General features: G+C 36.3%; 1 protein-coding gene across 1 annotated transcript; it reads right to left on the minus strand.

Annotated features, from left to right (window-relative positions):
- Positions 1-1,538: 1,538 nt before the first annotated feature.
- LOC144434933 (eukaryotic translation initiation factor 3 subunit B-like) lies at positions 1,539-18,028 on the minus strand. The gene is made up of 17 exons (XM_078123461.1): positions 17,860-18,028; positions 15,890-16,082; positions 15,271-15,390; positions 15,095-15,152; positions 14,333-14,461; positions 13,618-13,775; positions 13,013-13,144; positions 12,500-12,566; positions 9,593-9,639; positions 8,522-8,732; positions 7,505-7,697; positions 7,046-7,124; positions 6,226-6,364; positions 5,555-5,680; positions 4,583-4,660; positions 3,015-3,123; positions 1,539-2,279 (listed from the first exon to the last, which is right to left on the minus strand). The coding sequence occupies exons 1-17, from the start codon at positions 17,957-17,959 to the stop codon at positions 2,176-2,178; spliced, it is 2,043 nt and encodes a 680-aa protein (XP_077979587.1). The 5' UTR covers positions 17,960-18,028; the 3' UTR covers positions 1,539-2,175.
- Positions 18,029-18,239: the final 211 nt, after the last annotated feature.

The raw sequence follows: 18,239 nt of genomic DNA on the forward strand, positions 1-18,239 counted from the left end.
TTCCCATCACCAAAATCCTCACCAGACTTATGTGCAATGACGATTTTTTGCAATATTTGCTATAAACTAATTAACGTAACTAGCATGCACTGTATAGTAACTTACCAATGCCTATAAGTGACTTCTGACCTCCATAAAAACAATCATGCAATGGCTACTTTAGCCCAACGACTTGACTATCTAGCTTGACCATGGATATGTATTTACAGTAAGATGCACTCTAATACATAGAGGGGGATGATCTTGCTAATACATTCAGTAGGAGTACAAGTCGGATGGCCAAATCTCTGGGCTATGTCCAACTAATGCTGGCCACAATAACAGAATACTCTTGAATCACATGCATTATTTTGTGTCACTGTAGATGTTTATGGTGCCTCCATTCCAAACATGGATGGAGGTATAAAAATATTTTTATACCTCCATGCTCCAACTGATGCATGTGCTGGTGTTTCTCATTTGTTTCAGTGAGATACATCTATCACTTCTAATGTGTGTGTGCACGCCAATCAGTGAGATACATCCATCACTTCTAATGTGTGTGCGCACAATCTGTGAGATACATCTATGACTTCTAATGTGTGTGTGCACGCCAATCAACCTTGCTAATGACTATATAATATACAGAAATGAACTTTAAATCAGTAAATTCAACCTAGTCTAGTCTACCTTATCAATTCTTATCATACATTCGCTCAAGCCTCAAAACATACGATATTACAGCTCAGCTGCTTAAAAATGTACAAGGTTATGTGCATGTGCAATATAGAGTTAGACTGCTTGCATAACTTACCATTGTCATTTTGTGGCTCGAGCGAACGTCAGACAAGAATTGGCAGAATAGACAAGACATAGGTTGAATTTAGTGATTTAAAGTTCATTTCTGTATTTTATATAGTCAGTAGCAAGGGTATGGGTGGTTTGTGTTCCCAATATCAGTGTGAATGAAATCTGTGTAACCTCAGGGTGTTAGATAGGAAGCCAAGTACAGTAACCATACCAGAGTGGGTTGAAGACATGTCGGAACCTCATAGTGTATATTTCCAGAGTTATCGGTGACCAGAAAAGAATATGTCAACGTCCCTGATTGTAAGATGGCAACACCACAAGCAGGTATCTACACAGGGTAAAGGATGAATAACCAATTTTGTTCTTGTATTTTCCGTTAATATTATTTACACATGTACTTCCATTAGTCGGATCATAGACCCTACACATGTAGGTCTATGGTTGGATCAGTAGATGTTTACACTCACTGCACAATGTGTTAATTGGGCAATTAGCCTGTGAGTTTGTTCTAGGATTAGCAATCTAATAATTAATGCAAAACTGGTAAACTCTGATAAGACACTGATGACGTTATGAAATAGGGAAAAACAGTGAGAGGAAACAATATTTAAAACTTTATTTGAAATATAGAGAAAATATTAGAAATCAGGAAAATCAAGAGAACAAAATTGATCCATCCTTTACCCTGTGGTATCTAGTGGTCTGAGGCTAAAATGATTATTTATCTCTGAAATGCCAGACCTTAAGTACCATAATACACGAAAAAGTACAAAAATGCAAAATAACACATTCATTTCACGTGTACTGACACTTCTTTAATAAGACCAATATACTGCATAGAATTGCAGACATTACAAGATGCTTCAAAAGTGTAGAAATCTAATCATACAGTATGTCACTGTTGTTCAACATGACATGACATGCTATGACATGGTCTATTTTGACACTTGGAGTCAAATATTGCAGGCTTTATTTTGTATCATTTACAGGTAGGAAAGCATGAATGTTGGCATGGAAATATTGTATATAAACATGAGGATGAAATAGAGAACCTGCAGATCTTGAATTGTGTTGTGTAAAGATCTGAAGAGTTATAATTTTTGTGTAGTTAATAACTTTTTATGACCACACTTTAGAACAAAGCTTCATATATTCAACATAAGTGTTATTTATTTAGGCATGGATGAATGTAAACTTGACAATAATGACTGCTGTCAATCTTTGAAAAGGAAAACATTCTGTGTGATGTAAACCTCAGACTGTCGATGTTTTAGAATGGCCGTAGGGAAAATATCTGTGTGATGTAGAATTCAGACCACTGATGGCTTAGAATGGTCAGTGTTACAATCAGACCACTGATGGCTTAGAACGGTCAGTGTTACTATATTATTCATTGTCATTAATCTCAATAATCTCTTCTTTGACAAAGAATTCTATCACTTCTTCATCCCAGTCTTCTATGTGGCTGTCAAACTCATCCGTGTCAATACCTGTCAAGAGATATATCACAACATTTTAAAGGCAGTTCAGCTGTGAGGGGATTTCATTTCAATACTGCCCTCTAGTGGTGTAATAGAGCACTAGTATGAGTTGGGGTAGACAGAAGGCTTTCAATATGATATATACTGGTAACACACTTTTCAGTCATTTTTGAAAGAGAAGTCATAAGATGCCCAAGTTTACAGAAAATGAAGGTAAAACTTTTCATCATTTTTACCAAATGCAACGCACTAAAAGAAACAGTCAAGGAAATGAGTGTAAATGAAATTCATGACATCCTAAAACAGAAGACGTAACGCTACATTTGCCAAGAAAAAATGGGTTATTTTCAAATTATGCCACAGTTCTGAATAATTTGGCTTACAATTCCACCAACAATCCCCAACATTTCTACTAAATCATAACTTAAATTTTATGACAAATACAAATATGGTGACCATTCAGTCAAACTATCATGCAGGTCACATGATAGAGTGATGTGATGGTGATGACAGTGCCACAGTCTAACGCCTTCAACAACACCTTCAGCACTATGCAACCTTTGGTTGTTTTTAAGTAGGTGGAAAATAGCTCAACGGTCTAGCAGCTAGACTAAGGTATGGAATGCTATGTGATGTGAAACACACAAAATCCCAAATTTAAAAATCTTGCCACTGAAATTGATGAAATTCTATGACCAAGAATTAGGGTGCATTTGTCGTCATCTCTAAGAAAATATCACCTACCTCCACGCAGAGAAAGTCGTTCCTCTTTATTCCCATCGTACACTGTCCTGCATTTTTCCAAATATGCACGGAAATTATCCATCATTTGCCGTCTTTTGTCAACTAATTCCTGGAAAGGGAAATAGAAAGACATTTAATACATCATTGATATGCAACAAGTGTCTCTGTTATGTCTTAAATTTCTCTCTATTTTCTGACTTGGCTCTCTGCAAAAGTAATTTTAACTCTTTTGCTTCAAAAGTTAATGATCAATGTCTTACTTGATTCAACATTAAAAAAAATTATGCTTAACCCTTTGAACCCTAAGCTCCCCAGCGTAACGTGACGTATACCCTGAGCTCCCCAGGGTAACTGTTCCGAAATATCATATTCTTTCTGAAATCATATTTGTCTGCCCGTATATATTTTTTTAGGTGTAAACATGAATAAATGATAAATAAATGATAAAAACTGACTGTCCAACCTATAGGGGAGGGAAAAATGTTCTCCTTTTAGCTCCAGTATGTCCCCTTCCATTGCCACACCCCCTGCCACGCCCACCTCCCCTACCACGACCCCCTCCCTCTGCCACACCCTCTGCCAACAGGTGCTAGGTCTAAATTATCATCGTCTGAAACATTTGAAGTAGCTGAATCAACGTGGCAGAAATCGCCGTTTACACTAGAATGCTCACTTGATAAATCACTATCATGGCCATAATTGTTACCGTGCACATTTTCCTCATCCGAACTCAACACATCTTGCAGCAATTGAGCATTTGTAATACATCTACGAGGCATTTTTGAAGAGCGAGGTCCGATAAAGTAATACACAGCGACGTTAACAATGGCGGCACTGTACGTCATCACTATGTTTGGATGCCAAACACGTGTAGTAACGGGCTGTTTGATTGGCTGTTATATTGCTAGGCGATACGGCCGGTATACCGGCCTTTCGGATATAAAGTCAACTTCCAATAGGCCGGTATACCGGCCTTTAGGGTTCAAAGGGTTAATATACAAAATAAAAATTGACACTAAAATTCGGAAATTGAACTGAGAGCAAAATTTAGTCTAGTCTTAAGATATACAACATGTTGTGCTGTGCCATCTGCCAGCATTCACATCTGTACTGAAGTAGAGCTATTCCCAGCACACTGTAATCAGTTCTGGTTGCAGCCAATCAAACATCACATCAGTGCAGTAAGGTTGTATCTGCCTATACAATTGCATAGCAGATAAGACCTTTCTACACTGACAGGACAACATAATGATAAGATAAGAGATGTTGAAATGACCATGATGTCAGACTTTCCATACTACTTCATGACAACCTACCTGGTATATATTATCAAGTACAATCAAGTATCACCATGACAACAATCATTCTAATCACAACACACAATTCACATTTTTTAACGCTAATATGTCAAGAAAGTTCAAAACAGTCAAAATCATTCAGTGCTGTCAAAAAAGTCATGTATTCTACTTTCACACTTTTAGTTCCATGCTCTGCTAGAACTGCGATTCTCTAAATATTCGGTGATGAATTGTTCACTGAGACACTATATTGTGGTATGACATCCCTACCTTAGATGCCTTAGACTGACTCATTCTGTCCTTTACTTCAAACTGTTTAGAATAATTCTTCATGTTCTTCTTGATATCCTGGAGAATAGACAAGAACAACATGACGTTAGATTTTATCGGACAACATTGACTTATTGCAGTAACATTTTACAGTTTATATTGACAACAACAACAACAACAACAACAACAACAACAACAACAACAACAACGATCATCATGAAAATTAGTTCGTTTCAAAATGACAAAATATCATTTCTGTTTACAAGGTATTCAAATAAATTTGGTACATCTGGTGATTTTGTTTAGATCTGTTGAAAGAAAAAAATTGGCTTGATTTTGAAAATTAACCCTGACAGTCAAGGTCAAAGTCTCAAAAGATACCTTGCATCTGATAATATGGGGGTAGACACAGGAATGGGGGAGGAGGATAACAACTACAATATCATTTTTACGAATGACATTTCTACAAAGCAAATCCCAAATTTCACTGATGTCTCATCAGCATCATCAGAAACTTATTGACTGTGAGTAGAGATTTCATTACTAAATATGAACCCACAGTATTCATTCTTGTACAAATTATTGTTATCTGTTTTACTTCATTTCACATATTTCATATTTGCTAATGAGTATGAAGCAGAGAGCTGATGAAGAAGGATATATACCTAAAATATAAATTTCAGAAAGATTTTGACTTGGACAGAACACAACATTCATATGCAAATTCTACATGTCTTCATTTCTTTGGATTTATTACAAATCTAACTTTGACTAGGATTAAAATTCAGGTGTGAAAAACAGTTGTCTGGTTGTACTCCCAGTACTGCACAAAAAATTGGTCTGAACAATAAAAAGTGATTCTATGTTATTATTATCGCTCTACTGATAAGATAACATGAATGCAACAACCTGGAATTGAAATCCTTGACTATGACTTTCTCACAAATACTTATCAAAGACATTCTCTCTTACCTTCAGTTGTTTGACCGATAGGAGAGTTGGAGGTCTTGGTCGCCATAGCAACTGACAAAATCTATCCATGGTTTGCTTGTGGAGAATTCTTCCCTGGAAGTTCCATATCCAGTAAGCATTGTCGACCTAAGTTAAAAGTAATGAACAACATCAAAATGTAGTCATCGCAGGGTTTCAAATTTACACTAAAAAGAAAAAGAACTGTTTCTGGTCAGGACAGTTTGTCTAAAGTGGTGCTATGGGGTAAATTTTTTTTTATTCTCAACCAGTCACTCGATCTACTATTTATGGTAGTTACTGTTCTTTTATTTAGTACTTTAGAGCAAGTGTGTATATGGGGCAGATGTCATTTGCTTGTACATGATTGGCTGTGCAGTTGTCTTCACTGAAGTAGGGAGGATTATTTTTGTGTTTCTCCCCTAGATCTGCAGACTACATGAGCTGGACAAACACGAAAAAAAGGACCAATGTGAGGGTATTTAAGTGATGCATGTGCTGACCAGAAACAATTCTCCTTTTTTTGGCCTAAAGGACTTCTTTTTCAAAGGAAGGGTCCATATGGACAAGTAGTGACAAAACCCCTAAGGTCATTCATACTTTCCTTGGTTGAATAAAGAAAAATACTGGGGAATAAAATCTAATGATTTGAAATGAAAGGTATGACTACGAACCTTGTGTCCCCACCAACTGACTCCTGAAATGATATATCTACCAGTCGGATCCCATTCTACGTCAGTTGCCATGAAATGCTCAGCAGTGTTCATGACTGTAAAGTCAGCTGTGTCAATAAACTCCATGGCACCACTCATACTGCAACACAGTGAATAAACCCATAAGATTTCACACAAACCATTTCAGCCATGAAGTCATGACATGTGTAGGTCATATTGAAAACATGACAGATTTCCAGATATGAATACTTTACCATGTAATAGCTCTCAGGATGAATCAATCCTGCACAATTCCTCATTTCAAATATTTACGAAATTGTCAAACCACTGCCTTCTAAAATCATAATGTCTATGTTCTCTTTGCAGTTATTCAAAGTAAAGATTCTTCCACTGAACTCATAGTCATTCCAAATTCTGAACTCAAATGAAAACTTTTATTGTGCTATACTGAGCAAAGTCATGAAATATGTAAATGATAGAAATGTCCAAACACCTCTGAAATAATCAGTGTTCTCCTTTGAACATTTTCACAAGAGGGCTCAGCAATATCTTGTAACTCTGGCTGCAATCCATGAAGAGAGAGGGTGTCTTGTATCTGTTAGCTGCTTTGATAGTATTTATGCAGAAAATGAAGAAGTGGGGAGTATGACTTTTAATACATCAAGCAAGAGGGTGATCAGAGTTTACAAGTAAGCTTAGCACCCTTGTTATATCATCCAGTGAGAGGGTGATCAGAGTTTACAAGTAAGCTTAGCACCCTTGTTATATCATCCAGCGAGAAAGCTGATAATATTTTTATAAACAAATCATGATTACTTACTTCTTTAGACCAGCAAGTACTACAAACTGTCCGGAAGGAGCCCAAAAGATGTGATTTGCCATCTTTTTATCCATCACCTCTGTCAAAATGGAGACGAAATGAAAGATTCAGTCAACAAGCATTGTCATCAATGATGAGTTATTTGTTGTCAAATAGTATATCTTATACCATTCACAAGCCAAGATGAACAAAAAACATACAGAATTTGCACTCTGGTTGTTCTACATCATCACAACATGTGTCTATGTCACAACAACGCGTGTCTACATCACTGGTTTTGCTGTGTTTGAAAACATTCAAAAGTGCCATTACTTTCCCAAATGTTTCTATGATATTACTGCTGTTGCCATAATTATGTTATTCTTCAATATTTTTTTGGATATCATGCTCTATGATAGTCACAACAGACATTATGACAAGATGTTCATTACCTCACATTCCAACAAAGATTATACTTACTCAGCTGTTCAACTTTGCCCTTTGTCACATGATAAAAACTGGCTGATATGCGAGGGTTTTCTCCGTGAAGAACGGCAAACTTTGAACCATTCGGCTCCCATGCAAATGCCAGTATGCCTTCCTTTATTTCAACTTGTTCCACAGGAATCTGTTTTTCCCTCATACGGAATATTTCAAAGTTACAGAACATAGCCTGGTAAATGAAACACAAAGAAACAGAATAAATGAGCATCCTACAAATTGTAATACCAATATTTGTCTCTCCCTATTTTGATAATAATGCTGTTGTCACAGTTACGTATTCATGTTATCTAGTATGCTTGCTATATAAATGCCGTCAATATTGCTATTGCTTCTGGCACGATTTTTAAATTTTCATCCATAACCTACACTTATTCAGATGCCCAGTGTGCAGAAATTTGGTATATTTTGGTTAACCCACTGAGCAGCCATGTATGAAACAAGCGTCACAAATGAGTGCCTCAGATGAGAGAAAATAAGGGTTAAAATCACATGGCAGTACATGAAGCTGTCAACAAAATGTTGTTAACACAATTTGAGTTCTAAAATTTGCGTGATCTCAGAATACTTTAACTGGTTGAAAATGTAACCAATATAAAACACTAGGACATGATGAATTTTCAAAGGCTATGGTACTCAAATATCTTGGCCCTCACTTCTCGGCCAAAGGCTGCCTCCGAACAGCACCCCTAGTGGCCAAACTACACAATCTTTTGTCTTTCTGATAACCAGACTATGGTATATTGCTTACACAAATCATACTGAACTATGCAACAGTATCAATGGAATGATAAAATCTCTATGAAACTGTGTCAGAAAGTGCTCTCGTTCAGTAACGTTAAGGAGAATATTATCAGATTTAACTAATATTATGTTTTAAGAGTAAATCTAGGTACATACAATAAATGCCTGGTCTAAATTTACATTTAGCACACTTAATAGGTTCATACAACAAAGCCAAGTTCACAGTGAGTGGCTAACAAGTCACATTCTTACCTTCTTACTCTTTGTGAATCGATCTACTTTGACACACAAAAACTCTCCCTTGTTCTGCCAATGCATTTTACATTCCCCAACATTAAACAGATTTTTCACACGGATTTCTTTTCTGGAAGGTATTTCTAGGAGTGTGACACGGGCTGGTATATCGTTACGCTCTGGGGTCCAATATGCAATGACGTAATCACTAGGTGACCATGAGAAATCCCTTCAAGAAAAATAATGACGGTCATACTGGAGGGGCACATTGTGATTATAATGAGTGAGGGGGGTTGGGGGTCAACAAATTCACTTCATAATCCATTCTTGGTCACCATGACTAAGTCTACGACTTGAGGAAAGAAGTACATGCTATCATACACTAATCTTTGGCCCTATTTACACAATGTCATTTTGAAATGAAAATGCATTTATTTTGTTGTGTTTGCATCTTCCATTTACAGAGATGTCAGAAACACACATGACAATGCAACATTTTGAAAATGCTGAATGCAGATTGTTTTCCTTCAAAAAGAGTCTTGTTTTCCTTCAAAAACATGTCTAAGTATGAAAATGGAGATTCAAATATGCATCACACAAACGACCGAAGAAGGAACAATTAAAAAACGCTGAAACCATTGATGACATACTTACGCATGCACTAAACTATTGTGTTATGTTTGCATGTATGCAACAGCATCATTTTCAATTTGTTCCACATTCGGTGTCTGCTTAAATGGTCAAAATGTTTGTCGGCCTATAGGCTATAGTGTAAGCACATTAAAATACATTCAAACGAAATAACATTACAGATTTTTATTGTTTTGATTTGACAATGTCACTATATACATGCAGACTTAAACGACAAATGTCATATTAAGATTTAGGTGTGAATGATAGTTGTCTAGTAGATCTGTAAAGAATTACCATATCTAATCCAGATAAGATATTACTAATACTAATCCAAAACCATGGGATTCAAACATTGGATTTTAAAGACCTGGTATTGAATCTTTGGCCTTTAACAAGTAGTAACTAAGATAACCAAATCGTACACAATAAACAAATATAAACACATCTTGTACTTACTTAATTTCTTCGATCTTTATACTTTTCTTTTCTAAAAGACCAAATGACTGAAAAATAAAGATGACATGATATAAAGTACATACACCATTATGTGTTTGATACATACACCACTAAGTGTTGTAATGGATACTTACTGGTGTTTGATACATACACCACTATGTGTTTGATACATACACCACTATGTGTTGTAATGGATACTTACTGGTGTTTGATACATACACCACTATGTGTTGTAGTGGATACTTACTGGTGTTTGATACATACACCACTATGTGTTGTAGTGGATACTTACTGGTGTTTGACACATACACCACTAAGTGTTGTAGTGGATACTTACTGGTGTTTGATACATACACCACTATGTGTTGCAGTGGATACTTACTGGTGTTTGATACATACACCACTATGTGCTGTAGTGGATAGTTACTGGTGTTTGATACATACACCACTATGTGTTGTAGTGGATACTTACTGGTGTTTGATACATACACCACTATGTGTTGTAGTGGATACTTACTGGTGTTTGATACATACACCACTATGTGTTGTAGTGGATACTTACTGGTGTTTGATACATACACCACTATGTGTTGTGGTGGATACTTACTGGTGTTTGACACATACACCACTATGTGTTGTAATGGATACTTACTGGTGTTTGATACATACACCACTATGTGTTGTAGTGGATACTTACTGGTGTTTGATACATACACCACTAAGTGTTGTTGTGGATACTTACTGGTGTTTGATACATACACCACTATGTGTTGTAGTGGATACTTACTGGTATTTGATACATACACCACTAAGTGTTGTTGTGGATACTTACTGGTGTTTGATACATACACCACTATGTGTTGTAATGGATACTTACTGGTGTTTGATACATACACCACTATGTGTTGTAGTGGATACTTACTGGTGTTTGATACATACACCACTAAGTGTTGTTGTGGATACTTACTGGTGTTTGATACATACACCACTATGTGTTGTGGTAGATACTTACTGGTATTTGATACATACACCACTAAGTGTTGTTGTGGATACTTACTGGTGTTTGATACATACACCACTATGTGTTGTAATGGATACTTACTGGTGTTTGATACATACACCACTATGTGTTGTAGTGGATACTTACTGGTGTTTGATACATACACCACCATTGTGTTGTAGTGGATACTTACTGGTGTTTGATACATACACCACTATGTGTTGTAGTGGATACTTACTGGTGTTTGATACATACACCACTATGTGTTGTAGTGGATACTTACTGGTGTTTGATACATACACCACTATGTGTTGTAGTGGATACTTACTGGTGTTTGATACATACACCACTATGTGTTGTAGTGGATACTTACTGGTGTTTGATACATACACCACTATGTGTTGTAGTGGATACTTACTGGTGTTTGACACATACACCACTATGTGTTGTAGTGGATACTTACTGGTATTTGACACATACACCACTATGTGTTGTAGTGGATACTTACTGGTGTTTGATACATACACCACTATGTGTTGTAGTGGATACTTACTGGTGTTTGACACATACACCACTATGTGTTGTGGTAGATACTTACTGGTGTTTGACACATACACCACTATGTGTTGTAGTGGATACTTACTGGTGTTTGATACATACACCACTATGTGTTGTGGTGGATACTTACTGGTGTTTGATACATACACCACCATTGTGTTGTAGTGGATACTTACTGGTGTTTGACACATACACCACTATGTGTTGTGGTAGATACTTACTGGTGTTTGACACATACACCACTATGTGTTGTAGTGGATACTTACTGGTGTTTGACACATACACCACTATGTGTTGTAGTGGATACTTACTGGTGTTTGACACATACACCACTATGTGTTGTAGTGGATACTTACTGGTGTTTGATACATACACCACTATGTGTTGTGGTGGATACTTACTGGTGTTTGATACATACACCACCATTGTGTTGTAGTGGATACTTACTGGTGTTTGACACATACACCACTATGTGTTGTAGTGGATACTTACTGGTGTTTGACACATACACCACTATGTGTTGTAGTGGATACTTACTGGTGTTTGATACATACACCACTATGTGTTGTAGTGGATACTTACTGGTGTTTGACACATACACCACTATGTGTTGTGGTAGATACTTACTGGTGTTTGACACATACACCACTATGTGTTGTAGTGGATACTTACTGGTGTTTGATACATACACCACTATGTGTTGTGGTGGATACTTACTGGTGTTTGATACATACACCACCATTGTGTTGTAGTGGATACTTACTGGTGTTTGACACATACACCACTATGTGTTGTGGTAGATACTTACTGGTGTTTGACACATACACCACTATGTGTTGTAGTGGATACTTACTGGTGTTTGACACATACACCACTATGTGTTGTAGTGGATACTTACTGGTGTTTGACACATACACCACTATGTGTTGTAGTGGATACTTACTGGTGTTTGATACATACACCACTATGTGTTGTAGTGGATACTTACTGGTGTTTGATACATACACCACCATTGTGTTGTAGTGGATACTTACTGGTGTTTGACACATACACCACTATGTGTTGTAGTGGATACTTACTGGTGTTTGACACATACACCACTATGTGTTGTGGTGGATACTTACTGGTGTTTGATACATACACCACTAAGTGTTGTAATGGATACTTACTGGTGTTTGACACATACACCACTATGTGTTGTAGTGGATACTTACTGGTGTTTGATACATATACCACTATGTGTTGTAGTGGATACTTACTGGTGTTTGATACATACACCACTATGTGTTGTAGTGGATACTTACTGGTGTTTGATACATACACCACTATGTGTTGTAATGGATACTTACTGGTGTTTCATATGTACTAAGACTATCTGGCCCCATCCGTGAGAAGTATTTGCCATCATAACTCCATCTGAGTAAAACAAAAAAGTTATAAATGTGAAAATGCACACCCTATACTTGCCTGCATAAAACTGGTACTTGGTGTACATAGGACACAAATAACTGAAAAGAACTGTATTCTTGTATGCAAATCAATGCATGAACATTCCATACATATGCACAGTTATTCAACTTTCAAGTGAAAATTTGCCATTTCAGATAAAAGACTTTAAAAGTTATGTCATCTGTAATGAAGTTTGCTGAATTTTTTGGACTATCGGTAGTTGAGAATGTTAAATATTTGCTATGAGACACGAACAAGTAATGATAATTCATAAAGACTGCTAGTATTTATACCTACTTTGGCCCTCATTTCTGATCCAAACACTGCTTATGAACAGCACTCCTAGTGGCCATACTACATAATCTTTTGTTTTTCTAATAAGGAATATGACACATTGGATGGCTAACACTTACTTGAATATTGGCCAATGTGCAGCATTTTCACAATGGAAGCCTCGTTTCTTAGCTCCTGTAAGTACATTCCAGATGATAATAGCCTGTGGATCATCCTTGGTGTCAACCATAGGACTAAATGTCACAATGTAGCTAAAAACAGACACAGAAAACACATTAAACTTTCACATTGTATCACACAAGATGGAATAGCAATGTCTGATATCTCATAACCATTACGGATTGTACAGCAATCTATTACTGTATGAATTTAGACTGCCACTGTAATATGCAAGTTGTAAACAGCACAACAATAGTTGTAGGCAATGAAATTTTGTATTTGAACTCTTCAAACTTTTTAAAATATCGGATTCCATACATTTGTTGTCTCATTGCCAAAAACAAGAGAAAATACACGAACACTCTAATTTGACAATCAATAACACTTTGCAACCCCCCCCCCCCCCCCCACCATTTCAAACAGGGAAATACAAACACAGACATGAAACCCATTATCATTCACAGGGTGAGAAATGCATAGAAATACAAACACAGACAATCTATTACCTTTCACAGGGTGAGAAATACATAGAAATACGTATACACTGATATTTGAAATCCATTACCTTTCACAGGGTGAGAAATCAATGAGCTGTACTCCAGGGTGGTTGAATCTCATAATTTGTTTGAACTTTTCACCAGCCCACAGAGCTATACCTCGTTGATGGAATGTGGCAAGATAAGTACCTTTAGGTGACCATCTCACATAGGTTTCTGTCCATCTCTACAGGGTTAAAAGTGTGCATACCAAAAATTATTACATGAGATTACTTGCACTGGTACACGTGCATACTAGTAGTATTTTCCCTGCACTACTGAAAACATTATTGCATACCTGCAAGCAAATGATACGCAAATGAGTATGGAACCGTTTGCAACACATGAAATTGTATGATTTTTATGATTTTTATGGAAATTTGCAGTTTCAGATAATCATATTTAATAATAACAGAACCCAATGCCACGTGAGTTCCAGTGTGAGTACTCACAGGTATTTGCACTCGTACTTGCAGTGTTTCCTACTGCACTATCACTCACTACACCCATGAAAGTACGACAGCAGAGAACACTCATACAAATATCCCAAGTATGCCACACTTGCATTCACGTGTCATGGGGTTCTGTCACATTATTTGCATCAGTATACCTACAATTGGTATTTGCAGTGCAGCATCATACCACAGAACATGTCACTCCATGGTTGATAACAAACAAACAATCTATAGGTAATGATTTCAAAATGACATTCTGAATTCTGTAACTCTACATTTTGAAACTTACAGCTCTTTCTTCAATGGGTACGGGACCTGAACTGGTATTCCAAGATATGCCTGTTTTTTCACCACCATCGTAAATGACACTGAATTGATCATTACAGTCAGGGTCTAATAACCACCATTTCTTGTTACCCTGGAAACAAAAATAACATATCAAAATTTATTGATTGCCTTCTAGTCATACATTGCAACAGCCACTACACAAAATGGAGTTGTTTACATCACAAGAAATAAACCGAGTTTGAGGCCTAGTTTGGAATTTGATTAAAATGTAGATATGAAAAGTTATCTAGCAGAGCTATGGAAAAAGTTAGTCCAGAACAAAAGGAAGACTCTTTTCAATTCATATGGCTCCACTAATAAGCTGACACAAAAGGAAGACCCTGGGATTGAAACATTGGCCTTTAAAATCAGAGTTTACATGACTTTTGTACTTCAGTGTTGGTATAATCTTGGCTTCAGTGGATTTATGTGGCCTGTTGGCAAGACTGGCCTTTGTTAGTGATCAAATGCTGTATACATATTTCTCATCAAGCTAAGGTGCATATCAGGCACTGGATAGGACCAGGCCCCCTAACAGAAATCAAACTGTACTTTTACTGCTGTAGTCCCCAGCTCTTTTTGCAAGTTTGCAAGTTTGCAAGTTGTTGTTTGTTCATTTTTTGCAGCGTTCACACTATTTCTTGAGTATTTCCGGTCTGCAGCTATGATAGCAATACAAATATAACACAAGCCATTTTTTCAGTCTTCATACGTTAGTACTTACATGGTCTTTGTATGGCTGCTCTGTGGGGGGTTCCCACTCATCAGATACATTGGCATATCTGAAAAAAAAAAACATCATCAAATTAAGATTTGAGCATATTGTACATAATTTGTACACTTTAGCATACCTGAATATTAATGCAGATAATAACAATAAACTTTCAAATATTGACTCACTTGTCAAAATCTGTGAACAAATTAACAGCAAAGGTGTGTTGTTTGTCCAGCTTGTAACCATTCAGATGTTTCACTGCTTCTGATGCATTGGCTGGAGAAGTGTACTCCAAGAAGATGTATCTGTAAGGGAGAAAACATAATATATATATATAGATAGATAATATGTGGTATATTTTTAGATCTAACTTTGAGCCCAGATTTTACAGCATTGATCTGGCAATGGATTGTGTCAAAATGGTAAATAATATTTCATAAGAAAATGACATAAGTAGATAAATTCAAGAAATGATCACAGTTGACGGTGCACAATCCCACAGACAAATAAGAAGGGAACAAAGATGAGGTTATCTTAGCCAAATTCCTTTATGCTTATGGGCCCCACAAAAGTGATTTTCACCAATCATGCATCACACAACCTCTCCTAAATTGAGTTATACAAACTGACTAACTTGGCTTAGAAGTACCCTGCTGTATACTGGGGCATGGCATTCTGGGAAACAAAGTCACTTCTTTAACCCTTGCCCAAACAATGCTGAGGCGATTGGGTTTTTTTTAAACAAAGAGACAATCATAAAATAAAAGAATACAATTTACAGAATTCACAAAAATGAAATCCTACCCTTTAGTCTTCTCATCATCTTTAGGATAGTGTTCCGTGATAATTTTTCCATGCTTGGAAAAAATTTTCCGGATGACATTCTGTAATTTCTCCAGTCGTTCTTGTCCAACTTGTGGGACATTATCAACAACTATCACAGAATCAATGCCATCAGCTTCTTTGGGTTTCTTCTTCAAAAGATCTCCCAGCAATTCTGATTTGAAGTTCATAGAAGGAACCACATTTTAATTTACATATCTTTCATTAAAGGTGCACAGTCTGTACGTTAGCCCACAATTTGTTTGACTTAAGTCAATTTACAGAATACAAAGATATAGTCAAACTTTTTAAGGAGCAACTCAATGACAACATAGCATGATATACTTTCAGAGTATGCACATACAATGTACAGGCTAGTCAACTGAGGATGTCAATTTTTGAATTTTTTGGTAACCAAAAAATTCTGTCATAATGCTATTCTTATTTGTATCTTGATACATGGTGACAGCTATACTTATTGCTAGACAAAATTCAAAACATAACATAAGGGTATTTCAATATGAAACAAAATTAGCCACCAAGAAAAAGAATATTACAAACTGGGACCCTTTAATTTAAAGTTAGGGTGTTTAATGTGAATCAAAATGTTACTTTCATCATAACTATTCTTTTTATACAAAGTTGTGAGGATAGTACATATATAATGATGGAAGCAGGAATTCTGCTTGAAAGAATAGGTTTTTTTTTTGGATTTAAGGGTACATCATTCATTACCCCACCACATTGTACCCAGAGACTTAGCTATCTGGTTTCTGGGATACCTAGATGCCATACTGTAGTGGTTTTACTATGCTCTCGGTCCTCCACTAGAACCGCTACAGATTTATCGTGTGTAAGCTCCTATCCAAAATGTGTTCAGAATCCTGAACACATATTCAAACTGTCTTTTTGTAGACAATATCCCTCACCTCTTTGAAAGTCAAGCATATCCTACGTCATAGTCTATAAATGTGTCGCTCTTGATCAGATTAATGCTTCCTCAATGTTATTTCAAGTGGAAATCATACATTCTCGACGTTTCAGCTAACATTTTAAAATTTGGCAGACGTGTTGACTAATACTGCACATGCGCCATGTACTAGAACGACATAATGGCTGCAGAGAAGGACTCTGACGTAGTGGTTCGAAGTATTTATTGCCGTTTTGAACAGAGAATGAACAGACTCGAGTACTTACATAGTGAATTTTGGTATTGAAGTGATAATTGAAGATAGGGAATTGACTATTTTTATGAGAAAACCATGGAAATAATTGTCGAGATTTTAGATTGGCCAGATTTGTTAATACTATAATAGCATTGTAGCTTTGTTTTTCTTTGCAAACCCCGTGAGAAAATAAACAGTAAAACAAAAAATGGTGAGTCACACAAAATAAAATATAAAAAAGAATAAAAAAAGTATTGTAAATAAAAACAAAGCTATAATTATTGCCACTATGGGATACCCCACATCATTCACCCATAAATTCAAACTGCAATGAAGAAATGTACTAACGCGCTTCATCATGGTTAATATGGCAACCAAACTGATTAAAATAATTTCAAAGGATTTAACATTCTTAAACTTTTTCATCTGACAACATATTACAGCTAAAGATTTTAGTTTTAACTTCTAATTTCTATGCATGTCCGTGTATGGAGGTATAAAAATATACCTCCATGGTCCGTGTAATGAGAAAAGGGTGGTAGTACTACTACTACTAAAGGAAAATATCGGTGAATATATTCATTTATTAAAGGGGTTGTTCATTAGTTGGGACACTTACAGGATTTGCTCTCCTACTTCTGTCAATTATAAGCATAATTAATGTATTCGAGGTATTTCATAAAATATGTTTTGACATATGGATTGATACACATTATCCGATCTATCAATAAGAGGACAAGTTTGGTTGGTTCAGTCTTGACTTGCTACAATAACTCGATCACTCACCTTCGTCGCTAATATCATCGACAAAATCCTCCGGATCATTGAAATCTGGTTCCTCCTCTTCACCCCTGTCACTTAAATTGTCGTCCTGGTATTCTTCCATCCTATTTATTTGGTGTTTCTACTTTTTTTTTCGTGTGCACATGTGGTGTCGAAATTACCAGCGCTGTAATGGCGAGTGATTTTGGAACCTCCAGCTTAGTTAGTGTTTGACACTAAGTCTCAATGGAACAAGGTTGTCAGAGGTGATTTAACACAGGACCTGCTATTAAGTTCACAATACTTATTGTAAACTCCTAGTGAATAATTTTTATTCAATTTCCCTAATTGTAAAACACCAGTGTTGACGAATACCGTAATACGGTTATAAGGACTTTTCAGGA

The sequence above is a fragment of the Glandiceps talaboti genome, chromosome 5 (genome assembly GCF_964340395.1).
Source record: "Glandiceps talaboti chromosome 5, keGlaTala1.1, whole genome shotgun sequence".
Classification (NCBI taxonomy): Eukaryota; Metazoa; Hemichordata; class Enteropneusta; family Spengelidae; genus Glandiceps; species Glandiceps talaboti.

Bases quoted from the DNA above. Each gene is read 5' to 3' on its own strand.
- LOC144434933 (XM_078123461.1), bottom strand. From the start codon at position 17,959: ATGGAAGAATACCAGGACGACAATTTAAGTGACAGGGGTGAAGAGGAG. The intron at 16,083-17,859 runs GTGAGTGATCGA...ACTTCAAATCAG, and splicing joins CGATGATATTAGCGACGAAG to AATTGCTGGGAGATCTTTTG. The intron at 13,145-13,617 runs GTAATGGATTTC...GTCTGTTTTTAG, and splicing joins GATTTCTCACCCTGTGAAAG to CTACATTGTGACATTTAGTC.